Source organism: Rana temporaria, chromosome 3 (assembly GCF_905171775.1).
Source record: "Rana temporaria chromosome 3, aRanTem1.1, whole genome shotgun sequence".
In the NCBI taxonomy this organism is placed as follows: domain Eukaryota; kingdom Metazoa; phylum Chordata; class Amphibia; order Anura; family Ranidae; genus Rana; species Rana temporaria.
This window is the reverse complement of record NC_053491.1, coordinates 138692265-138719876: the sequence shown is the minus strand read 5'-3', so window position 1 is coordinate 138719876 and position 27612 is coordinate 138692265. Positions and strand designations below refer to the sequence as shown.

Here is a 27612-nt window from a genome sequence, read left to right as displayed (position 1 = left end):
ATAGCTTGCTTTTTCAGCAAAAACTGTATGTGAGGTCAATGTGTGATTTGTGAAACATAATTTTAGGGTCTGCTGTGTATATAACATTTAACCAAAACGCCTCATTTTGGAGAGGTTTTTATTTGTATTGGGATTATAAAAAAAAATCAAGTGGGCATTTATATATGATTATCACACAATTATAACAGGAAATTGTTATCTCCCCATTTATTATTATGGGTTCTTGCTTGTCCTTTAATAATATCTTCAGTTGCCTGCCAGCTGCTGCCCAGATTGCATATTTGGCTTATTTTGAAATTCACCTGCTTACCTGCTATCAACTGTCAGCAGAAGGGCAATACCACATGCTGCAACATGAAAGCTGAGAACAACTGGAAGTTGTAACCCTTTTTGCTGGGGGAGCTGGTCAAGACTGTATACATTTAAGTCTGCATCTTGTCGAAAGCTAAACTCTACCACTCTTGGCACCAGTGACACCACGATCTATTGCTGTTAATGTAATTTCACAGTTAATTTGAATCATCTTTATTGCTCAGAGTAATGCTCCCATAAAGAGACACAGGTTGGCTTGACATACTGACACAAATCTACAGCTACAGCATTGTGTTTGCTTTCATCCATCCAGTCTCTGCTCTCAGAAGTATGAAGTACCCACATTTAGAGGGCAAAAGAGTCTCTGTAGCCCACAACCAGTTCCACAGCATGCTGCATCCTGTTGTAGGGATTTGTGTTAAACTACCTCCCATGGTGTCATTTACCTCTATATTAGTTGGTCTAAGAACTCCTTCCCAGCCTGACTTCTACATTTATCTGAATGACCAAGGAGCATTTTAGCTCCATCTATGATAAAAAAGCATCCACTATTAAACTGCAATACTACATACTTATGCTATGAGACTTCATGATTCTTATGCTGTATATTTCAATAGAAAGGTTGTGTTTCCCATGTCTCCATAGTGTCTATTTCATTCATTTTGAACAATTTTTATTGTCTCAGTATTCATTAAACTTCCAACCTTCCATTTCAGATTGTGGTTGGTTGTGAAGTAAATACGTGCGTTGATCGTCACTCTGTACTGCTGGAGTACTCAAAGGATGCAAGGTAAGACACAGCTAACAGCAGTTTCATTTCAAATAGCAATGTAATGTGGAAAATATAGCTTGCGCGATATGGTATAATGATTATGACCATGCCAACAACTTCCATTAAAACAGATTTATTTTAATATAAAACAGAGTAGGAAAACTACATGTAGCATACAGGTTCCAAACATGTCATATCTAAGAATCCTGTAAATTACATACTGCAATTATTTCATTAGATGAACTCTCACCTTGCTGTTTTTAACAGGACAGACTTATGGCAGCTGGTCCAGACACAATGCCTACCTTCCTCCTCAAACAGCATTGGATGTTCCCCATTTCAATTCCATGAAGCCACAATCTACAACTCTGTTAACAGCTCAGTGTGGAAAAGAGTAACATTGCAACTGCCAGACCACGTCTCTTCCAGGTATGCAGACCTTTGTTCACATAATACATGCCTTTCCATGATGTTAAATAATCACAAAAATTGATGAATCCTGCATTGTACACTTTGCAAATAAGTTAATATTTATATATTGTTTCAATATTTTTATTGAAATTTCAAGAAATCATAACTAGCCATGGTTTGCCCATGCAGGGGCATCATTGAACTGGCTTGGAAAGAAACAGCATGTGTATGTATAATAAGTAACATAATAGTGGACTGTTACCAGGACCATAGAGGACCAGGTAAAGATTACAACAGTCTTCATTAATAGCCTTCATATCAGGATTGAAGAGGAGAGGGAGGAAACCGAGAAAGAAAAGGGAAAGAAGGGGATGGGGGCCCCAAGAGAGGGCGAGTACAACAGACGTGGGACCTGTACAAACAAGGTTTAAAGTCCAATCATCATCATTTGTTTCATTTTGGATAGAGCAAGGGAGGATTATAACCTCTGTCTGTTTTTTTTTTCACCGTTTTGCAGAGATTTCCTATCATTTCCTGTTCCATAGCCAAACAGGAAGTGAGAGGAAATCCCTGCAAATTAAGGGAATTTCTTGGGGGGGCACCAGAACTAGTGTCCCCATTGGAAAATTTCGCCTCTACTACTTCCCTCGGGACAACCCAAAATATGGGATTTTCTTTTACTTCACCTTCAATGATAATGGTAAACAGGACAAATAGAGAGGGTGAATCCCCCAAATAGGGCCACAGACAGCAATAAAAACTGAGAGGTATGCAAAGCCCTCTCCACAATGGCAGGCATATTGGTTGCACCTTCCCAATTTTCTTCTTCCACTGCCAGGGATATTTTTTTCTTCTCTCTCTCTCTCTCTCTCTCTCTCTCGCTCTCTCCCTCTCTCTCTTTTTCCCCCCCCCCCCCTCTCTCTCTCACCTCTATCCTTGACTTTAGAAATTCTTCCAGCAGTTATTCTGGCACAGTTGACATCCCCAGGCAGGTGACATGGGCTCACCCAAGGGGTGCAGTTAAGTGGCACTTTAGTCTTCCCCAGCGTACCCCAAAGACCCTGGTCTCTAGTGATCCCTGTGTTACTCTTTCTGCAAAATGACAGCAGGTCATAGCCTATCAGGATCACCCTCCCAGGGGTCACAGGAATAAAGGGCTAGACTGTGCAGACAGGAAAACAGCATTGCGAGAATTCAGGGTTCAGAGATCAAGGCACAAAAGCACGAAGGAGTAGTCAGTGTTCAGGCAGGGGTTGAATCAGGTGTTCAAGCAGAGGTCAAGGCAGGTGGTAGACAAATGTAAACCGGAATGAGCAGGGTCAACAACAAGGACAAGAGGCAGGCAACCTGGGTCAGTAATGTTTAAGGCAGGACAATGATAATCTCACAAACAATGAAAATGTCAAGAAGTCACACAATCTGCCATCAAAAAGGAGAGACACTCCTTGGTCTGTGTGCATGACCGATGTCAGGAACGCATGCTAATATTACTAGCATGTGCACCAACACGCCCGCACTTTCACACAAAACTAGCTATAGCTAATATGCTATAGTCCAGCACATGTGCACGCAGTTTTTAATGAGATACCGCACTCCTGCTTTTTTATCTCTGTGCCAGCAATGATCAGCCCGGATCCTTTTGAAGGTAGCTGCAGTAACTCTTGACTGTTAACACAGTTCTCTCCTCTGCCCCTGGGATGAACTATTGCTTCCACTACTGACACTGGAGACTGTGAGCTGATGTATTACTGTGTGCTATAGTGGTGGTTGTTAAATATCCTAGAGGTACTGAAACACCTGTCACTACATCTTTCTTCCTATTGTGCAAAAATATAGCTTATTATAGTCTCTCCCCACCAATGTTTTCTATTTCTGATAAATGAAAAAAAATTCATTAAAAACAATGCTGTATTTTCTCAGTGCTACCCAGTTCCGTTGGATTCAGAAAGGTGATGAGACAGAGAAACAGAGCTGGGCTGTGGACCATGTCTATATTGGAGAAGCCTGTCCTAAGCTCTGCAGTGGACATGGATACTGCACTACTGGAGCGATCTGCATATGTGATGAAGGATTCCAAGGTATCTTTTGTAAGAGATTAAAGTCAAAGAAATCCACACATCTAGCTTAAAGTCTGCCTAGTATAAAAATGTGCCTGTTCTGAGACTGATTAACATTAATTGTCCACTTGAGCTAGCCAAAAATGCATGTCCATAAAAAAAAATGCATGTCCATGTGCTTACCTAGTCTTCAGGAGATTGGGACTCAGTAATTAATGAAAAAGTAAACAATTATTCCAGAAGTAGCTTAGTAAATATACTTGGAATGTCTGTTCAGTGCTGACTAGCAGACAAATCTCATATTAGCTTTGTTTCTAAGGCTGATGCATCTTACTGTATTTATTTACAGGTGATGACTGCTCCGTATTTAACCATGACCTTCCAAGTTACATTAAAGATAATTTTGAATCTGCAAAGGTGACAGAAATAAACTGGGAGAATATCCAAGGAGGTGTAATTGGAAATGGATGTGGACAGCTTTCCCCATATGCTCATGGAGACTCTCTATACTTCAATGATTGTCAGATAAGACAAGCCATAACAAAACCACTCGATCTCACAAGAGCAAGGTAAATACTAACTGTTTAGTATGACAAAATATGCAACATGGTACTGGATATGCTACCTGCCATAGACAGGTTGAAATTGCCGCTGAACTGGACAAATTTTGATCAGTGTTGATTGTTGGAAAACTTTTATTGATCAGTGGCTGCAGCTGCTGATCAGTGCATTCTGACAGCAGAGAGTCACGGTGTTCGAATACAATATCCCAGCAGGGCGAATTCTCCATCTGCGTCATTTGTGTGGATAAAGTAATCGGTTCTTTTTTTTTTTTATTATTTATCTCACTGGCTGAACTAAAAAAAGGAACTATCTATGGCAAGCTTTAGTCGCTGCCTTCATCCAATCATTACGGTTTCTAGGGATTCTAGGGCACCAGAAGGCATGGAGAGTTCGATTTTTTGCCAAAGAAGTGAAATATTTTGCAACAATTAGCAGATAAAAGGTAAAAAAACAAAACAAGAGACAACTAGGAGGGGAGTACAAGTATCCAATAACTGTCAGTCTAGTGGTGTACATTGCTGAATATTAAAGATCAATGAACAGTACAATATTGCTGACCAAACCTATTGACCGTTGCTGGCTTACTGTGGATTAACATTATTTTACCAAATTTGTAATCTACCCAGCTATTGGGAAGATATGCATTTTCAAGGTTGCTGCCATCACTGTCTAACAGTTACTTTCCATTTTTTTTCTTATAGCAAAATCATGTTCGTACTTCAGATAGGAAGTATTGCCCAGACTGAAAGCTGTAATACCAACCTAAGTGATCCCAACACTGTAGACAAGGCAGTACTGTTACAGTACAGCGTCAATAATGGCATAACATGGCAAGTCATTGCCCAGCACCAGCCGAAAGATTTCATACAAGCACAAAGAGTGTCCTACAATATTCCACTGTAAGTATTGTATATAAGTGTCATTGTCATGTGCTGATATAGAGGTTTTATGATATGTATCAAGAGGAGATGTACAATGTGCCCTAGATTTCTGTTTCTTTGTGCAAGAAACATATCAAGAGCAGCAAGATAACTAAAGAAAACATGTTTAGTTGTTGTTTATAGAACCTGTTGACTGAAAAGTTTGTTTTGCTGCATTGTTATAGGGAAGCACGTATGAAAGGAGTCCTACTGCGATGGTGGCAGCCCCGCCATAATGGAACAGGTCATGATCAGTGGGCTCTGGACCATGTAGAAGTTGTACTGTGAGTATCTGCTATATTCATATCCATTAAATAGAAACATTCCAACTCCATCGCTAGAGTTAAAAATCCATTCATCTGTCTCTGTGTGGATATGTAAGTATCCACCTTTCACAATTTTTTTATTATTGTCTTCTAGAAAAACTTATAGGCTTGTTTATCATAAGGTAACACATTGATGTAAAAATGTTAATACTAGTGCAAAAGCTTTCAGGTGTATTTACAGTAAGGCACTTATATTCTTAGGGTAGTATCAAAAAATATGACAAGTATAGTTTTGAAACTAATGATACTATAACTCAAATAAAAAACCTGATTTTGCTCAACCATCCCAATGTCAAAAATTGTTAATACAACTCACTGTATCCATTAGAAAAATATGGTATATGTTGATTAATAGCAAAACAAAGAAAGAAACAACATTGAAATTGGTACCATTCATACAGTAGCATTCATACTGATAAAATGCCATGTCCACTTCATATATGCATATAGTTATGACTACAAGTGACAAATTAATGTGTTGGCCCTGCCTCCTGGCTCGTGTTGCCACTGTGGGGGGATATATGTATGCAGGGTCTAATATGTTGGACTGGTACTCCTGCAGAAGGATGTTCACATATACTCCTTTTCACTGAGTGGCTCCAAACCTGAACCTGCACTTTCTAGATGTAATCATAAGAGGTTTACATATTTCATATTGAAAAAACAATATGGATGGATGATGATAGGGAAGCTGAGTATAGTTAAAGTTACTGCTGTGGTCCAGAGGAGGTTCGATATTCAGGGTTCTAGATGTGTGGTATTATATAAATATAGCCACAAAGGCAAGACACTCCATACCCGAATTACCTCCTTCACACTTATCAGGACCCGATAAGTATATCTATACTTTTTTGAATGTGGGACTTTTCCACAATTATGTGTACAATCACCTTAGATTACAATTGGTCCGCATAGGACTGGGACTGGTAGCTTGAGTTTGTCACGTGACTCTATCCAACTGATTAACTACACAGTGTGAGGGAGGTAATTTGGGGTATGGAGTGTCATGCCTTTGGGTTCCAGTGTTGATATCTTCTATAGTAGAAACTAGGGTTGTCCCGATACCACTTTTTTAAGACCGAGTACTGATACTTTTTTTCAAGTACTCGCCGATATCGAATACCGATACTTTTTCTTTATTTCATGTGACAGTGGCGTTTTTTTTTTTAACAATTTTTTTTACATAATGTTTTTTTTTTTTTAGGGGGGGTAGTGTCAGTGTGTTTTTTTATTATTATTATTATTTACATTTTAATTTTTTAATTATTTATTGCAATTTTTTTTTCATTCAGCCCTGTTGGGGGGGCTTTGGTGAGATATCAGGGGTCTTAACAGACCTCTGATATCTCCCCTTTGAGACAGAGAAAGGGACTAAGGACAGTCCCTTTCTCAGCTGCACTGAAAATGAATGGAGAGAAGACAGAGGCTCCTATCCATTCATAAACTGAAACATTGTAAACACAGGTTACGATTTGTTTCAGTTACATGAATGAACAGAGTCAGTGATCACTGACTCTGTTCATTCGGAAAAGGTAGGAGCCGGGTTTCAGGTGAAAGCGCACTCGACTAGAGCAGTTGGTGCTTAATGCTTAGTGCATCACCAGGCCTCTATGGCTCAGATCTGTAAGGCTGCTACTTGGTCTTCTGTCCATACATTTACTAAATTCTACCAGGTAGATGTTAGAGGTTACGAGGATGCCGCCTTCGGGCGTAGTGTGTTGCAGGCAGCAGTATAGATTCTCTGGCTCCATGGTGGTCTTATTCTGATCTGTGTCTCCCTCCCCTCAAATTTTAGCATTGCTATGGGACATCCCATTAAGTAATTAAGGCTCTGTGTCCCGTGATGTATGATCAAGAAAATAGGATTTTTTAATACAGCTTACCTGTAAAATCCTTTTCTTGGAAATACATCACGGGACACAGAGCTCCCGCCCCTCTTCGGAGTTAAACATGGCACACTTATTGCTTTGCTACAAAACTGAGGTACTCTCCATTTGGGAGGGGTTATATAGGGAAAGAACTCAATAATTGGGTTTGCCAGTGTCCAGTCACCTGTGGTGACTACATAACCCATTAAGTAATTAACCACTTGACAACCAGGCCTATTTTGGCACTTCTCTCCTATATGTAAAAATCACAATTTTTTTGCTAGAAAATTTATCAGATCCCCCAAACATTTTTTAGCAGACACCCTAGGGAACAAAATGGTGGTCATTGCAACTTTTTTTCTCGCACTGTATTTGCGCTATTATTTTTCAAACGCCTTTTTTTGGAAAAAAAAACGGTTTCATGAATTAAAAAATAACAAAACAGTAAAGCCCAATTTTTTTGTATAATGTGAAAGAGGATGTTACACTGAGTAAATAGATACCTAACATGTCACGCTTTAAAATTGTGCACACTCATGGAATGGCGCCAAACTTCGGTACTTAAACATCTCCATAGGCGACGCTTGAACACTTTTTACAGGTTACTATTTTCGAGTTACAGAGGAGGTCTAGTGCTAGAATTGTTGCACACGCTCTAACGCACGTGACGATACCTCACATGTGGGGTTTGAACGGCGTTTACATATGTGGGCGGAACTTGCATGCGTGTTCATTTCTGTGCGCAAGATAACGGGGACAGGGGCATTAAAAAAAAAAAATTAATTTTATTTTTATTTTACTTAATTTTTTTGTGATCTGACTTCTATAGGTGGCTACCTTCCTTCTTACTGTATGTAAAAAACATATCATCTATCTTTTGTTTGCTTCCAACATGGACTAGGGACTATGGGCTATGGGATTTGTAGTGTGCAGTGCACATGACCCCAACTAACATGCACTGCTTGTTCCAAACAAGTCGAAGTAAATGGAGAAAGGAGAAGTTCAGGAGCCCGAAAGGGATGTTATAAAGAGGCAGAAAATACAGTAGGAAACCATTACATTGAAAATAGATTACAGGGCCACTAAATCTTAGACCCTAATGCTGCGTACACACGATTGGTTTTGACAGATGAAAACGGTCCATCAGACCATTCTCATCGGTTTAACCGATCGTGTGTACGCGGCATAAGGGTTACATTTTAGAAATAAATATTATGTGGACCATAGGCCACATCAGAGTTGCATGTGCTGTTATACAGGGAATGAAATAAAGCCAATTAACTACATCTAACAACATCTACATATAACACATAGCAACATATGAAACAAACACCAAAACATATTGCTATAGGTGATAGAACAAGAAGTGAAGGAACATTTTCCCAAAGGCGACACAGTACTTAAATGTCAGCAGCTACAAATACTGAAGCCGACCATAAGATCGGCTGTTGGATGCAGCCGCCGCCATTCCTGGTAAGGGAACCCAGCAGTGAAGCCTTTCGGCTTCACAGCTGGCTCCCTACTGCGCATGTGTGAGGCACACTGCACATTCTAATTAGCAGCGGAGGAAGGAGGAGGGGGTCAAACTTATGAGGGACAGGGCCGTGGCCCCCTTCTCCCAGAAGTGAGAAACTGTACCTGTCCAAAACAGGCCCCCCCCCGAAAGGTGACAAATGTGGCATCAGAGGAGGAGAGGAGACGGATAAGCGGAAGTAAGCATATCTATACCAAAAAGTAAAATGTAATAGAATTGCAGCTTACCAGTTCTTAGATGTTATAGCTCTTTTTTTTATTTTTTCAGCCTTTTTTTTCTGTATTTTAACACCTCTCCGCCTGGCCTATAGCAGATTGATGGCCGGGCGTGCCTTTCACCCTTCTGAGAGGGCATCGTATGACATCTTCTCAGAAGGTGCTGCTTGCGGGGCTAAGCGATCTGTCATGAGCTGTGTCCACCGGAGGCGATGGCTGATCACTATACAGGCACGCTGACAGTATGATGTGATCGCTGTGGCCAATCACAGCAGATCACATGACAATTGTAAACAATGGATGGCTTCCTTTCATGCCATCCATTGTATACAATTGTGTTGCTAGCTATAATTGGTCACAGTGATCACATGGTCCAGACAGTGCCAATCACAGCCCATTTGTACCATGTGATTAGCTTTTGGCCAATCACAACAAAAGACTTGGTTTTATGCAGTAAAAATGGTTGCTTATACCAATGAAAATCATAATGTAAAAACAAAACAAAAAAATCCTGATCACTTTAACTTATGATGGTAACACTGTATTGCTCTGGTCACAGTGTGTTATAAAAATTTGTAAAGGGAAAACATTTTTTAAAGAAAAAGGAGTGTGTTCAGACTACATGACACTGGGTTAGGGCTACATTACATCTCCCTCCCTTCTCCAAAACAGGGGGCTCTGTTTTTTAGTCCAGAGATAGCAGGGAACAATGCTAAGTGATGACAGTCCAGAGGTAGAGAACAAAGGAAATTATCAAGATATCTGGCTAGATGAACAGCTTTTTTTGCACTTATTGAACGAAATGAAGTGTTTTTGATGGTTTATTTACTATATTTAACAGACCAAGGGAACAAATAATTTGATTTAGCAAATAAAGATTTTAAAACCCAGCTTTAATCACAGTTCGTTGTGCCCACCAATGGTAAATATAGGTTGCTTATAGGTCACAATCCAGTGGCTTAATCTACGTACTGGTCTTCATGAGATTCAAAAAGTCAGAACACTTCTGTACTTATGATTAAGGTACCAAAGCACCTACATGTCTTTATATAATATACTATATAAGGCATATATGTATTTGAACAGAGGGGTGCTTTATATTATTTGTCATAGATTTATACGAGACAAAAGGTGACAAGAAGAGTTGTTTAGATCTGGTTTAGGAACATCATTAGTAAATGTAGTGCTTATCAGTGTGTACAGTTTGGAGACTTCCCCTTTTTCGTCATCTGCAGACCGTTGTTATATGGAACAGCTAACACTAGTTTGCTCCCCCTTTTACATATGTACGCACAATCCTCTGAGCAAAGAGCTGGCGCTTGATGTGATGAAAACTCCAGGTCCTTCTAAAAACCACCACTATATATGTATATGCACTTGTAAATTGCTGGAACTGCCTGTATGCATCATTTGCACATCATCTTTCTCTTAATTGTTCCCTAAACACCTCGTTGTCCACTGCACCAATGAAACAAATCACACAATATTTGCATGTGCATCCGGAAACCATTGCCCTAAGTAATAGACAATGTAAATGGCTTATAAACGTGAGACTTGCACACTAACAATTGCGCAAGGTCTTGTTCTTGGTGGAAAATTGGTTTCTGTATGATGTGATTCTGCTAAAAGTTCAGACAGTTCTAATAATTTACTGCTTCAATCTGTTTTAGATACTTCTGTTTATATATGGCCGTTTGCAATGCGTGTTTATAGTACTATTGTGTAAAACGTTAACTGTACACAAAATTAAAGCAAACATTAAACAGGATCTCACTGTCACCTATAGACATCTGCCATTACTTCATGAATGTTTAGTACATCTTTGTATTGTGAGCAAATACTGCATGGCATTGAGTCGCAAATATTATGACTGCCGTTCTTACAATCGTAATGTTTCCAATTTCTCTTTTCATAAGAGATGAAAAATCGTTTATTGCCTCTAAACATCATCCGTCTTTTATGAGTAATCACAGTGCTGCATGCATAGAAAGGCATTTTCTAACTTGTGTTATATTTCATTATTTGCTTGCATTGGTTCTTCAATAGAGTAAGGTAAGTGTTCTGCTTTTCTGTGTGTGTCTAGTGGTAAAAAATCTCATGATGGATATCAAGTGTTTGTAGCGGATGGTTGCTACTAGTTACTAACATTCACCAAATCACCCTGCTGTCAGACCTCCATATATCACTCTCGGAGACAATGAACCGTCATTATGCTTTGTTTTTGTTTATTTGGGGGATATACCTTGGTTGGGGAAAGGGGTTATGGGATGTCCATAGAACAGATAACTTTGCCTTCATTGTTTAAAGAATCACTGAATGAACTGAGCATTGAAGACATTAGGGACTCTAGCATTCACAGTCACTTCCCCTGCATCAACTCCTGCAGGCTATCGCTCCTCCTCTCCAATGACTCCTGCAGACTATTGCTCCCAGGACTCTTCTCCTCCTGCACAACACTTCACTGAGCAATGCTAGTTTCCTGGATAATAAATATACCAAATAAAAAAATCACCCCCCAACTTTCTGAAATGATAAAGAGGGACACCTTTTAGCACACAGCAGAGGCGGCTCTAGGCTTTGTGAGTCCTTAGGCAAAACTTAGACATGAGGCCCTACTCACTCCCATAATGGGAAAAATAATTTAACACAATAAAAATTAACTGTATTAAGAGGGTACAGTATAGGGGAGTGGAAAGTACAGGGGGTAGGTAAGTGGGCACAGTACAGGGGACAGGAGGTTACAGTATAGGGGCATTAATAATTAATAAAGATATGTTCTCCTCAAGAAGAGCTGCGCAGGGAAGCTGCTCTCACAGAACCGACCTATTCTGGCAGGCTGTTACAGAAAGAAATAAAGGGGGATGGGTGAAGAAAAAAATAAAGAGAGGGGGTGGAGAAAGAAGGAAGGAAAGAGAAAGAAAATGCAAGGAAAGAAAAAAGAAAGAAGGAAAGGTGGAAAAAAAGGAAGGAAGAAAGAAGGAAAGGTGGAAGGAAAGAAGGAAAGGTAGAAGGAAAGAAAGAAATAAGGATAGATAAAAAGAAAGAAAGATGGAAAGAGGGAAGAAAAGATGGAAGGAAAGAAAGAGAGGTGGCTGGAGGAAGAAGGAAAGAAAGAAAGAACGAAAGAGAAAAGAAGGAAAGAAAGAAAGGATGGAAGGACGAATAGAAAGGACACAGTGAAAATACTTGCAGATCCCTGCCTGTGGTATTAATATGAGAACACCAGCAAATGTATTGACATAGCTTTAGATGCACACTGTGCAGAGAACACAGTACACCACGTAAAAATACTTGCAGATCCCTGCCTGTGGTATTAACATGAGAACAACAGCAATTGTATTCACGTGGCTTTGGGTGCACACTGTGCAGAGGACACAGTACACCAAGTGAGAATACTTGCTGATCAGCCACTACCTGTGGTAATAATATGACAACAACAGCAATTGTATTCACTTAGCTTTAGGTGCACATTGAGCAGAGGACACAGTACACCAAGTAAAAATACTGCAGCTAGCACAATCACCTGCCTGCCTGTCAGTATATTAGGAAGAGCGGATCTAGCTAAACTCAATACAGTGTATAAATATATATAACACCTGGGATGCATATATATCCTCTACACACTGTAACTCTAACTGACTAGCCTGCCTGCTCTATCTAACTAAAAAAAATGACACTCTCTCTCTGTCTTAACCACCGCAACACACTACACAAGGCCGACTTCCAGGCGGCCTTATATATTGTGGGGTGTGTACTAAACCCCCTGAGCCATAATTGGCCAATTATGGCTCTCCGATTTTTGCGCGCTGTGATTGGCCAAAGCATGCAGGTCATAGTGCATGCTTGGCCAATCATCAGCCAGCAATGCACTGTGATGCCGCAGTGAATTATGGGCCGTGACACGCCACTCGAATTTGGCGCGAACGGCCCATAACGTTTGTAATTCGACGAACGATCGAACATACAATGTTTTAGTCAAACATGAGTTTGACTCGAATACGTCCCTTTATTAGCTTTGTTGTCCTTCTCTGGACCCTATCCAATTCCAGCACATCCCTTCTGAGGACTGGTGCCCAGAACTGGAAGGCATACTCCAGGTGCGGCTGGACCAGTCTTGTAGAGTGGGAGAATTATCATTTTATCTCTGGAGTGAATCCCCTTTTTAATGCATGCCAATATTCTGTTTGCTTTGCTTGCAGCAGCTTGGCATTGCATGATATTGCTAAACCTGTCATCTACCCAGGTCCTTTTCCATCGTAGATTCCCCCAGTGGTTCTCCCCTAGTGAATAGTTTGCATTCATATTTTTGGCACCGAATGCATTGTTTAAAATTTTTTAACATTAAACCTCATTTGCCATTTAATTACCCACCCCATTAGGTGTTTAGATCTTCTTGCAAGGTTTCCACATCCCAAGTAGAAGTTATTGCCCTGCTTAGCTTAGTATAGTCTGCTAAAACTGAGATTGAGCTGATTATCCCATCCTCCAGAACATTTATTAATGAATTAAATAGGATTGATCCCAGGACAGAACCTTGAGTACTCCCCGATTATCACCACCCTCTGGAATTGCCCTGTAGCCAGTTTTCAATCCATGTACTCACCCTATGGTCCATGCCGACAGACCTTAGTTTGTACAGTAAACATTTATGGGGAACTGTATCTAATGCATTTGCAGAATCCATATACACCATGTCTACAGGCCTTCCTTTATCTAGATGGCAGCTCATCTAATTATAGTAGGTTATTAGGTTGTTTTGGCAAGAACGATTCTTCATGAATCCATGCTGATTACTGCTAATAATACAGTTTTTATTGCTAAAATCTTGTATATAGTCCCTTATCATCCCCTCCAAGAGCTTGCAAACTATTGATGTTGGCCTAACTGGTCTGTAATTCCCAGGGATATATCTTGGTCCTTTCTTAACCACTTAAGGACCCCTTCACGCTGATATACGTCAGCAGAATGGCACATCAACGTATAGGTACGTTGCTCTTTAAGCCCCGGTCTGAACCTCCGTGACCACGGGACTCGCAGACCCGATCGCCGCTGGAGTCCCGCGATCGGTCCCCGGAGCTGAAGAACGGGGGGAGCCGCGTGTAAACACGGCTTCCCCGTTCTTCACTGTGGCTCCATCATCGAACGTGTCATCCCTTTTATAGGGGGACACAATCGATGATGTCACACCTACAGCCACACCCCCCTACAGTTGTAAACACACTTCAGGGAACACATAACCCCAACAGCGCTCCCTGTGGTTAACTCCCAAACTGCAACTGTCATTTTCACAATAAACAATGCATTTTAAATGCATGTTTTGCTGTGAAAATGACAATGGTCCCAAAAATGTGTCAAAATTGTCCGAAGTGTCTGCCATAATGTCGCAGTCACGAAAAAAAATCGCTGATCGCCGCCATTAGTAGTAAAAAAAATGTTTTTATAAAAATGCAATAAAACTATCCCCTATTTTAAACGCTATAAAAACGCTATAAAAACTATCCCCTATTTTAAACGCTATAAATTTTGCGCAACCGATAAACACTTATTGCTAATTTTTTTTGCCAAAAATAGGTAGAAGAATACGTATCGGCCTAAATTGAGGAAAAAAATAAGTTTTTTATATATTTTTGGGGGATATTTATTATAGCAAAAAGTAAAAAATATTGAATTTTTTTCAAAATTGTCGCTCTATTTTTGTTTATAGCGCAAAAAATAAAAACCGCAGAGGTGATCAAATACCACCAAAAGAAAGCTCTATTCGTGGGGAAAAAAAGGACGACAATTTTGTTTGGGAGCCACGTCGCACGACCGCGCAATTGTCAGTTAAAGCGACGCAGTGCCGAATCGCAAACAGGGGCAAGGTCCTTTAGCTGCATTGTGGTCCGGGTCTTAAGTGGTTAAATATTTTGTGCTACATTGGCTTTTCTCCAATCCAGTCAATAGACTGTTCGTAAAAATTAGGAACAATGGTCTGGCAATCGCTTGACTGAGTTCCTTAAGGACCCTCAAGTGTAAGCCATCTTGTCCCGGTGACTTATTAACCTCCCTGGCGGTATTCCTGAGTGTGGCTCGGGGGTTAAATTTCAGATCCATTAGCAGTAACCCTGTGCCACACTCGGGATTGCATTGCAGGATCCTGGTGTAGTATACTCACCTTGTCCCCGGGATCCTGCGATGTCTCCCCGCTGTGTCCGCGGGCTGTGTCCTCCACCTGATGCCTCTGTGTGCCGGGCTACATTCCCTGCGAGCATCACGACGATGTCCATAGCAAACAAAAAGTGTCCCTTTATGTCAAAAGTGGATTGAGACCAGCTAGAAAACAGTGATAGTAAATAAGAACACAGAATTGATCGATAGTGAATAGTGGGGAAATTCATTTTATTATAATTATTATATTATTATTTTTTATAATTATTTATAGTTATTTATTATATTATAATTTATGATTTTGTGTTTCAAACTTTATCATACCCGGGATGTCTACTAGACTCTTGTTCGGACAGATTTAAGTGTGTTATTACTAAGAATTACAGGCCTAAAATATAAAACGCCAAATTTCTATGCAAAACAGTTGTACCACTTTGAGACGCAAAAATCAGACATAATCATACCGACAGGGTGGCTACTGTTCAGTTTCAAGTCTATTTCTAATTCTATCCTCTGTTAGTTATAAGGGTGCTTCCTATGTTGTGTCATGAGGATAAACATTGCAGTCTAGGTTACTGAATCCCCCCGTTTCCCTCGTGAAGACTGAGGAGAAAAATAAATTCAAAACCTTTGCCATCACTCCATCTTTTGTAACCAGATTGCCTTCATCATTCTTTATGGGGCCAATATGTTCTGACCTCCCTTTCTTACTATCTATATACTTAATGCGGAGGTTCACCCTCAAAATGAACTTTCCAGCATCCTTAAAGCGGAAGAAAACCCATCAATTTAACAGTTTGAAAAAGCAGTTACATTCCTGGGATGCCGGGAATGCTAACTGTCACATTGGAAGTGCTCTCAACCAAACTGTCAAACCATCCAATGGCTGGTGTCATAACTGATCACATGTGCAGCATCATGGCAGTTGAAGATTAAACAGAGGCCAAGACGCGCCTTAGCAGCCATCAATCAACTCCTCTTCGCTTAGAAACGCCCATTTCCCGCAGGATTCCCCGCTCGGAGCCGGAAAATAAGGGCTCATATAACGATAAGTACGAGTAAAAAAAAAAAAAAAACAGCATACTGCAGATGTTAGCAGTATGATACAGCTAATGTCAAAAAGTGGATTTTTGGGTGAACCTCCGCTTTAAAGAATTATTATTATTTTTTACTCTCTTCTGCTACAGTCATGGCCGAAATTGTTGGCACCCCAGACATTTTTCCAGAAAATATTTCTCACAGAAAAGTATTGCAGTAACACATGTTTTGCTATACACATGTTTATTCTCTTTGTGTGTATTGAAACAAAACAAAGAAAGGGAGAAAAAAATAAAATTAGACATAATGTCACACAAAACTCCAAAAAATGGTCTGGTCAAAATTCTTGGCACCCTTAACTTAAAATAACTGAAATCAGTCGCTTCCTATAACCATCAATAAGCTTCTTACGCCTCTCACCCGGAATTTTGGACCACTCTTCCTTTTCAAACTGCTCCAGGTCTCTCTTATTGGAAGGGCGCCTTTTCCCAACAACAGATTTAGGATCTCTCCACAGGTGTTCAATGGGATTTAGATCTGGACTCATTGCTGGCCACTTTAGAACTCTCCAGCACTTTGTTGCCATCCATTTCTGGGTGCTTTTTGATGTATGTTTGGGATCATTGTCCTGCTGGAAGACCCAAGATCTTGGACGCAAATCCAGCTTTCTGACACTAGGCTCTACAGTGCGACCCAAAATCCTTTGGTAATCCTCAGATTTCATGATGCCTTGCACACATTCAAGGCACCCAGTGCCAGAGGCAGCAAAACAACCCCAAAACAGCATTGAACCTCTACCATATTTACTGTGTTCTTTTCTTTGTAGGCCTCATTCCGTTTTTGGTAAACAGTAGAATGATGTGCTTTACCAAAAAGCTCTATCTTTGTCTCATCTGTCCACAAGACGTTTTCCCAGAAGGATTTTGGCTTACTCAAGTACATTTTGGCAAACTGTAGTCTTGCTTTTTTATGACTCTGTGTCAGCAGTGGGGTCCTCCTGGGTCTCCTGCCATAGCGTTTCATTTCATTTAAATGTCGATGGATAGTTGGCGCTGACACTGATGCTCCCTGAGCCTGCAGGACAGCTTGAATTTCTTTGGAACTTGTTTGGGGCTGCTTATCCACCATCCGGACTATCCTGCGTTGCAATCTTTTATTAATTTTTCTCTTCTGTCCACGCACAGAGAGATTAGCTACAGTGCCATGGGTTGCAAACTTCTTGATAATGTTGTTTCACTGTGGACAAAGGCAAATCTAGATCTCTGGAGATGGACTTGTAACCTTGAGAATGTTGATATTTTTTCACAATTTTGGTTCTCAAGTCCTCAGACAGTTCTCTTCTCCTCTTTCTGTTGTCCATGCTTAGTGTGGCACACAGACACACAATGCAAAGACTTAGGCCCCGTACACACGGTCGGACCAAACCGATGACACTGGCCCATCGGACCGTTTTCACCGGTTCACCTCTGAAGTGGCCGTACGGCCTGATATGTGTACACACCATCAGTCCAAAATCCGAGCGGGTCAGAACGCGGTGACGTCAAACACACGACGTGCTGAATAAAACGAAGTTCAATGCTTCCAAGCATGCGTCGACTTGATTCTGAGCATGCGCTGGTTTTGAACCGATGCTTTTCTGTACTAACCATCGGTTTGGTCCGATGGGGCAGCGGACCATCGGTTCGGTTTTGAAGCATGTTTAGATATTTTGGACCGAAGGAAACCAGACCGATAGCCTATACACGCGGTCGGTTTGGTCCAATGAAAATGAACTTCGGTTCATTCTCATCGGACCAAACCGACCGTGTGTACGAGGCCTAAGTAAACTTCTCTTGTTTTTATCTGCTTTCAGGTGTGATTTTTATATTGCCCACACCTGTTACTTGCCCCAGGTGAGTTTAAAGGAGCATCACATGCTTGAAACAATCTTATTTATCCACAATTTTGAAAGGGTGCCAAGAATTTTGACCAGCCCATTTTTGGAGTTTTGTGTGACATTATGTCCAATTTGATTTTTTTCCTGCCTGTTTTTGCTTTGTTCCAATACACACAAAGGGAATAAACATATGTATAGCAAAACATGTATTACTGTAATACTTTTCTGTGAGAAATACTTGATTTTCTGGAAAAACTTCTGAGATGCCAACAATTTCGGCCATGACTGTATGTGCCTTTCATGTTCTATCTTAGCCTCCCTGAATACACCCTTACATTTTTTATTGCACTCTTTGTAAAGTTGGAATGCTGATGATGACTACTTACCCTTGTATTGTTTAACCACTTAAGCCCCAGACCATTTGGCTGGCCAAAGACCACCCAATTTTTAACTGACAATTGCGCAGATGTGTAACATGGCTCCCAAGCAAAATTGACGTCCTTTTTTTCCCATAAATAGAGCTTTCTTTTGGTGGTGTTTGATTACCTCTGCGGTTTTTATTTTTTGCGCTATAAACAAAAATAGAGTGACAATTTTGAAAAAAAAAACAATATTTTTTACTTTTTGCTATATCAAATATGCCCAAAAAAAATATAAAAAAACGTTTTTTTTTTCATCAGTTTAGGCCGATACGTATTCTTTTACATATTTTTGGTAAAAAATCGCAATAAGCGTTTATTGATTGGTTTGCGCAAAAGTTATAGCGTCTACAAAATAGGGGATAGTTTTATGGCATTTTTATTAATAATTTTTTTACTTACTTTACTTTACTAGTAATGGGAGCAGTCTATCTCTGGATAATTAAACTCCCCCATTATAATGACACTTCCCATCCTACCCCTCCCTCTTGTTAGGGGGCATATAGCATATTACCAGTATTGCTTTCCCCCTGGTTTCCTCCCTTTGAAGCTCTACCCAAAAGGATTTCACCTCCTCCCTTGCTCCATTAGTGATGTTGTCCCTCACATTCACTTGTACATCATTCTTGATATACAGGCATACCCCTCCTCCCTTTTTTACCCTCCCTATCTCTGCGATATAGGGAATACCCTTGAATGGTTGCCAGCCATTCATCGGAGCTGTTAAACCAAGTCTCTCAAATTCTCACAAAATCGAAATCCTCCTCATACAACAGCAGCTCTAGTTCTCCCATCTTGTCAGCGAGACTCCTGGCATTAGTGAACAAGCCTCGTAGTTTTGTTCGGTCATGAACTCTCACAATCTCCTTGTTGGTTTTTCTGAGGTTGCAATTAGTCAACCTACTACTAATGCCCCCAATGCTACCCTCTGAAATGTGTTGCCTGCTGGCTATCTCTATGCCTTGACCCTCCCCCCCCATCACCTAGTTTAATACCCCCTCTAACTTTTCGCCATCCTCTTTCCCAGCCAAGCTGCACCCTCCCCATTCAGGTGCAAGTTATCCCTGCTAAAGTTATCCCTGCTAAAGAACCGGTAACTGACTGAGGAGTCGGCCCAGTTCTCCAGGAACCCAAACCCCTCGTTTCTAAACCAGCTCCTCAGCCACTTGTTTACTTCCCTCTCCTGCTGCTTTTCTGGTGTGGCTCGAAATACCGGTAGTATTTCTGAGTATACTACCTTGATGGTCCTATTCCTCAGCCCCTCCCATTAATCTGTCCACCAGATCTGTGATGTGCCAAACCCGAGCACCCTGTAGACAACATACACTTTTGCGCTTCAAGTCTTTGTGACAGATTGCCATCTCTGTCCTTCTGAGAATTGAGTCCCTCTACTACCAGAATCTGTCTTTTCTTTCCCTTAGTTTGAGCCCCGCCCTCACTGTAGGAGTTATTCCTCTGGCAGCTAGTGGCGTCACTCTGCTCCAGCAATGCTGGTCTCTGACTGGTTTCCACAATATCACGCAACGGACGTACTAATTGGGATATTCCAGCCCAGGATCGGCCTCCCTGACTCCTTCCCCTCTATCCTACCTGACTGTCACCCATCTACTCTGCTCTGGTGCCTGCACCTCTTTGTTTCCAACCCCCTCTGTGCTGGCCCTTGCCGGCACCTGCTGGGTATGATCCCAACTCTCCTTTAGTATGGAGAGTCTTCTCAGTGTTGAAAGTTGCTTCCCTAGATTCAGAACCTGGGCTTCCAGGGAAACGGAGTGCTTACATTTTGCGCAGCAGTATTCACCCTCGATTGGATGATCAAGGAACACATACATGCCGCAAGATGTGCACTGAGTCGCATCTCCATACCCACCAGGAATTATACTCTGTCCAACTAACAACTAGCTTCCTGATACTAATATTCAACAATACACGGGTACTTACAGCACACAGGTACTCACAACATCACCTATAGATTTCTACTGTAGTTTACCAGTGAGGTTTTATAGCTTCTAACATAGCAGCAGTCACTACAAAGTTAAGGGAGGGGTATTCTACAGTGAAAATATAAAATAAAAATTTAGATGTAAGAGGAAAATATGTCAAGGAATCTGGAGAGTGATTGCAATAGCCATCACCCCCTCAAAACTGAAATGACCAGTTTGGATTCACATATCTTTTAATTCAGAAGATAGCATACAATTGTCACATTGGGATTCTGAGTTGCTCTGCCTTGTGTGATTGTCACATCTGTTTCACACTCTCTATACATCAGTCATCACAGTTTAACGTGTGAACAAAATGTAGCAGAAGGTGCCTATTTGCCTGCGTTAGAGGGTGTTCAACTATTAATAAAGGTGATTATTTATTGGTGTTTTTTGCATGTAGTATATACTTATTCCAAGCAACCATTGAATTATATCCTTGTTAGCCCATTTGAAAACTTTAAAAGATGAATATGGGTTCAGGAATGTGCAGGGCCATATTCATAATACAAGGAAATAGTCTGAGAAATTCCAAGCTCATCTAATTTCCATAAAAAAAAAATCATTTATATTTTAAACCTGCTAAGATCCCTGCTGCAATGCCCACTACACAATTATCATAAAATGTATTAGCAGAATTTCAATCTGACAAAGCTATTCTCTGCCTTAAACCCCACTGATATCACATGAGTATAATGAGACAAAACAAAACAAAAAACGTATAAACATAAGGTGAGTAGTAGTGCTACAACTGTTTGGGGAAAAGTGGCACCATTTTGGTGACATTACCAAGAAAACTGTATCTACAATGTGCCTTATATGAGGACCACCTTGTACAAACTAATGATTTTTTTTAAAGTAATTGTAAACCTTGTAAACCAATTGTTAAAATGCCATACTTACCTGCTCTGTGCAATGCTAAGCAACCCAGATCCTCCTCTTCTGATGTCTCCCGCTGGTGCTCCTGGCTCGACATCTTCGGTGAGTGCCCCCAGAGGAAGCTGCTTCCTATGGAGGCACTTATGCTGGCTCAAGTGGTACCTGCATGTATATACAGAAACAGCGGAGCCCAAATCTACCCTCACTTCCTTGTCGTAGGATTTGATTGAAAGTAGTGGGGGCCAGTGGCTCCTAATGCTATCAGTCTGCCCGTGATGGGGGAGAGAGTAGAGATAGCGGCTGCTCTCATGCACAATGCTGGTTTGATTTTGGGCTTAGGTAAGTATGAGGGGGGTTGGGAGGATCCAGTGCACAGATGTTTTTTTTTCTAAAAACCCTTAAGCCTTTAGAACCGCTTTAAGAGCTCATTCACACCAGGTGATTTGTCATTGCTCTGGTTAGCCCTGCCCAACGCAGTCCCGAATGAAAGACAAGGTAAATGCCTTGTTTCCTATGAGGCCAGTTTACACCTCATAGGAAACAAGGGTGGTGTGGGCTGAATAAAGTAATGTATGCACTCCAAAAAAATAGTCCCAATGCAAAATAAGATAACAGGCCTTGTTCTCCATGAGGATATTTAATGCCACCACAACATGGTAGGCTGAAAAAAATTATGCAGTAAAACTGCAATGCAATCCGAGCCTTCCCATTTCGCTGCCAGCAATAGAACTGAATGAAATGTCAATTGTGTCATTTCGATAAATGGCACTATTTTTCCAGCACACACCAACAGTCTTGCATTCAACACAGCTTGCAGGTGTGAACGAGCCCTAAAGGTTAAACAAATGCAAGATGGCTAATTAACTATTTGTTTAATGTTCCAGTATTTTACAGCAAGTGATGTATTACTGCCATGACATGTACCTTTCTAGGATGACACAACTGCATTGTCATTGCATAAACTTCACTTACCTCTGAATTAAAACCAGTATTGGTACTGTATTCTGTTATGAAGACATTTTTAGATTGAACATAACCACATTGAGAATATATTATCAGCTTTATGAGGTGACAGTTATATTTTCAATTAACTACAACATCTGTGTCTAGACTACCTTGCTGTAGTGCACCCCACTAGATTTAAAACCTTGAATTCTAATAGTAACACTTTCAACCAATCGGATTATAGTAGTTAGATTTGTTTAGAGATCATTCTTGATTTGTTACTTTTATGTACAATTTTTAATTGACTGTTGCACTTTGCATAGTTAAAAAAACAAAACCATTGTACCTGCACAAAACTAATTGAAAGCAGAGAACCTGATGAGTGACTAAACTGATCTAATATTTGGGGGCATGAACAGAATGTCCTAGTTGGTTCACTGAGTGTAAAGGGCGTTCTTTGTAATGGTATATAGTATAGTTACCTACTAAAAGACTCTTGCATAAAACCTAATTCCAACCATTTTCTTAAACTTCGGTTGGAGTAGTTAGTGTCTGAGCTTCGAGGGAGAAGAAACACAGAATTTTCCTTTCTGTGGATACTTCCTATGTAAAGTATCTGACAAAAGTGAGTACATCCCTCACATTTTTTTAAATATTTTATTACATATTTTCATGTGACAACACTGAAGAAATAACACATTGCTACAATGTAAATTAGTGAGTGTCAAGCTTGTATAATTTATCATTTGCTGTCAACTCAAAATAACACAGCCATTAATGTCTAAACTGCTGGCAACAAAAGTGAGTAGACCCCTAAGTACAAATGTCCAAACTGGGCCCAAAGTGTCAAGATTTTGTGTGGCCACCATTATTTTCCAGCACTGTCTTAACCCGCTTGAGCATTGAGTTCACCAGAGCTTTACAGTTTGCCACTGGAGTCCTCTTCCACTCCTCCATGACGACATCACAGATGTTAGAGACCTTGTGCTCCCCAACCTTGCATTTAAGGATGTCGCACAGATGCTCTATAGGGTTTTGGTATGGAGACATGCTTGGCCAGTCCATCATCTTTACCCTCAGCTTCTTTAGCAAGGCAGTGGTCGTCTTGCAGGTGTGTTTGGGGTCGTTATTTTATTGAAATACTGCCCTGCGGCCCAGTCTCTGAAGAGAGGGGATCATGCTCTGCATTCATGGTTCCCTCAATGAACTGTAGTGCCCCAGTGCCGCAGCACTCATGACACTCCCACCAGACCCACAGCCCCAGACCATGACACTCCCACCACCATGCTTGACTGTAGGCAAGACACACTTGTCTTTGTACTCCTCACCTGGTTGACCCGCTTGACACAATCTGAACCAAATAAGTTTATCTTGGTCTCATCAGACTACAGGACGTGGTTCCAGTAATCCATGTCCTTAGTCTGCTTGTCTTCAGCAAACTGTTTGCAGGCTTTCTTGTGCATCATCTTTAGAAGAGGCTTACTTCTAGGACAACAGCCCGGCAGACCAATTTGATGCATTGTGTGTTGTATGGTCTGAGCACTGACAGGCGGACACCCCCCCCCACCCCTTGAAACTTTGCAGCAATGCTGGCAGCACTCATACGTCTATTTCCTAAAGGCAACCTCTGGATATGACGCTGAACACGTGCACTCAACTTCTTTGATTGACCATGGTAAGGCCTGTTCTGAGTGGAACCTGTCCTGTTAAGCCGTAGTATGGTCTTAGCCACCATGCTGCATCTCAGTATCAGGATCTTGGAAATCTTCTTATAGCCTTGGCCATCTTTGTGTAGAGCAACAATTTTTTTTTTCAGGTCTTCAGAGGGTTCTTTGCCATGAGGTACCATGTTGAACTTCCAGTGACCAGTTTGAGAGAGTGAGAGTGATAACACCAAATTTAACACACCTGTTCCCCATTCACATCTGAAACCTTGTAACACTAGCGAGTTACATGACATCAGGGAGGGAAAATGGCTAATTTGGCCCAATTTGGACATTTTCACTTAGGGGTGTACTCACTTTTATTGCCAATGGTTTAGACATTAATGGCTGTGTGTTGAGTTATTTTGAGGGGACAGCAAATTCACACTGGTATACAAGCTCTACGCTCACCACTTTTCATTGTAGCAAAGTGTCATTTCTGCAGTGTTGTCACATGAAAAGATATATTAAAATATTTACAAAAATGTGAGGGGTGTACTCACTTTTGTGAGACACTGTATGTTATGTTCTGGTCATTGTACACCTTCAAGACTTCAAATGGCCTAACAACTCTTCTTACTGTATTTCCTATGCCCAGAGCTGCTCCACTCTTACCTACAGTCAATTATTTTTAAAGTCTTGTTGGTCGTACTTAAAGCTCATGGAGTAAGATGAATATTATTGTATGTTGGGTGCCAATGTTTTTGCCTTTTGTTTTTTTAGTAACCTTAGTTACACTTTTAGCCTATTCTCACATACAAACCAAAAGTGTACAGATGAAGTTTGTTTGATTTCTACTATTTTTCTATCTATTTGGGTTCTGAGTATATAGTCATCATGACTATTAGGGTTATTTATTTTCCTATCTTACTGTGGAGGGGTTTTGGACTTGGCACTGCATTGATTCACATTAATTCATATGTTTTTTTTAAATGTTAGAGAAATGTAACTAGAACAGAAATGTTTATGGAATATTGCTTTGCATATTCTTCAATATAGTTTTTCCTTACTTTTCACAGCACTCGCAAACAAAATTACATGATGAATTTTTCACGGCAACATGGTCTCAGGCATTTCTACAACAGGAGACGGAGGTCTCTGAGACAGTACCCATGAAGAAGTAACATGTGTATAATTCCTGCCATCATGTGAAGTGTTGCTTTTCATTGTCTCCAATCAAAACACTGCGTCCAGTTTCAAGACTTTACCGCTATTGGCTTAAATAACAAAGAGCCTTCTATAAGACTTACCATACTCCATTTTTCGCACTGTGAACTAATGAGAAATGACTTATTTTCTCATCTGTAAATGTTATAATGTTGACGTGTCTGTGAAAGTATGTGATCTGTTGTAAAATCAGTTTCATTGAAAGTATTTCAGTTCTGCAATGTATTCTGTTTAACAGAAAGCCATCTTTAAGCACAAAGGACTTGTTGGAAAATTTGGAAAAAGTGCAGTATTTACAGTATTTAACAAAATGTTGACACTTAGATATTTAAGTGCACTGTATTTCATCTATGTATCATATTTTATAAGATTAAATTATCATGTTTCTGTCTTTTATGTACTCTCCTCAAAAACAATGTGCTGGTATCTGTCAAATTGATATAAAATACAGTCCTTTACGTGATATTTGGCCATGTACACTCTAATATTATACCTATTATACCTGAAACCATGCATATAGGCTTATATTGTAGGATCACACCAAAAGATCTCCTTATGTCATTGTACACCTTGGATCCCATTGATGTGCTTAATGGGGAGAGTACTGGTAAAAATGTTGATAAGAACATGTGGTCTTGAAGTTTCCCTTTATGAAGCATTATGAACAGCTCTTGAACAAATGCCTAGCATTCAGTATATGGGAGTGTTTTAGATGTTTAAGGCCAATAAACCCAGCAGTAACTGCATTGTGATGTCTGTGGCGTTAGAGTGGCTTGTAGCCTGTGGACATGTTTTTTTGTATTCCATTTGTAGTTTGTCCCTATTGCAGGTATATGTATCTTCTGCTGTAGCAATGCAACTACACCAGCAACAGCAATATGGCCACTTATTCTTTTTTATTGGACATCATAAAACATATCTGACAGTGTTTTCAGTTCCAATGCAATATGGGGAGTGCTCAGTGAAAAGAGTTCATCGTGTTTCTCGCCTGTATTTCAATCTCATCTTTTTAAATGTCCACATAAATCATCAATTGAAAGAAAGGCTAAAATAATTTTTAACAGTTCTGAATGTGATTGCTATGTTGAGAACAGTATTTTCCCTCATATTCCATGCACCATAGTTTGTATATGACCCCCTGAGCATAATGATTGGAACTATCAGCCTTCTGTCTGTTCTGTTCAAGTTAATACAGAAATAAACTGTTCTGAATGTTTGTTCATTTTATTACAATTTTGTTGTTGTTCCAAATAATTGCCTACAATTCTGAAACAAAATGTAGTTGACTTTTAGAATGAGCTTGCTTCACATATTATATTGGTGGCAGGATTTATTTGTAAACTTTGGATAGTTGGGAATAGTAATGATGATATCCTAAGCCTACGATGATGTTACCACTTTAGTTGGAAAACTTTGAAGCCTTTTCATTTACCCCCAAGAACAGAAATACTCTTTATTGTGGATTACCCACTATGGAGGGAGAGGGTGGCATCATTATCCAAATCAAACCTGGCAGACTCGGGGCATATCTACTATCACAGCTTTTTCACAATTCACGACTGTCCTGAAGTTCAAATTTTACTAATCATTTTTACAGACTTGACTGATTTTTGCTTTCTAAGTATATTAGGTCCTTAGATCATCTTCCTTGCAAAATTTCTAAGAAAAAATACATGTATTTTCTTCTTTTCAGAATTGTCTTATAATAGCAGTCTTATAATGTCTTATAATAGCCCAGCAATACCTCATCCAATCAGAGAATGCCTTATATTCATTAAAAAAAAATGCAAGGCATTCTGTGAATGACACCCATTCCGGGCTAGTAACAGCCTGTGTTTAATGTGCAGCAGGGACCCAGAAGGCAGGGGTGACAACTGTAATAGCAGTCACAGGTATGGTGAATACATTTATACATAGGTACAGGCTGTTTTTTTGCTTTGCCTCTATTAAGGTCACTTTGCAGTAAAGCAAGGAAGCTTAGAAACCTCTGTAATGCATTAATGTATTTTCTAAACAAATGCTGTACATGCAAACTATTGCAGTTATAGGAATACAGTACTAGGCTGACAGATATTACAAAATATGCCTACAACATGCACAAGCTATTTATCCTTCCTAATAAATAAGCTTGTACAATGTATGCAGTAAGTGTGACTAGATCTACCATTTCCCAGCCACTTGCTTCCAGCTCTTAAAGGGTCACTAAAGGAAAAAAATTTTTAGCTGAAATTACTGTTTACAGGGTATAGAGACATAATAGTTAACTGATTCCCTTTAAAAAATGATTAAAAATAGATAAAAACCAATCATATAATGTACCTGCAGTTTAGTTTCGTTTTTGCTGTTGTTTGCTGGTTCTCTGATGTACAGACAGCCAATAGAGGGCAGTGAGCCAATAGAGAGCAGTGATACTTTGTCTAAAACTCCTCAGCACCAATCCAGTTTAGTTTTATACACAGTAATCACACCTCCTTGATTAG

The 27612-nt window shown here is 40.2% G+C and overlaps 1 protein-coding gene across 2 annotated transcripts in view; it reads left to right on the top strand.

The window, feature by feature from the left end:
- RELN (reelin) overlaps positions 1-26365 on the top strand; it is a 538933-nt gene extending 512568 nt beyond the window's left edge. Inside the window, exons 58-65 of one of the 2 annotated variants that reach the window (XM_040343493.1) lie at positions 1029-1102; positions 1352-1513; positions 3416-3573; positions 3902-4121; positions 4818-5015; positions 5222-5320; positions 11026-11031; positions 24985-26365. In XM_040343493.1, the coding sequence (XP_040199427.1) occupies positions 1029-1102; positions 1352-1513; positions 3416-3573; positions 3902-4121; positions 4818-5015; positions 5222-5320; positions 11026-11031; positions 24985-25081 (1014 nt within the window). In that variant the 3' untranslated portion in view covers positions 25082-26365. The remainder of the gene's footprint in view (positions 1-1028; positions 1103-1351; positions 1514-3415; positions 3574-3901; positions 4122-4817; positions 5016-5221; positions 5321-11025; positions 11032-24984) is intronic. The other variant, XM_040343494.1, reaches the window with a different exon arrangement.
- Positions 26366-27612: the final 1247 nt, after the last annotated feature.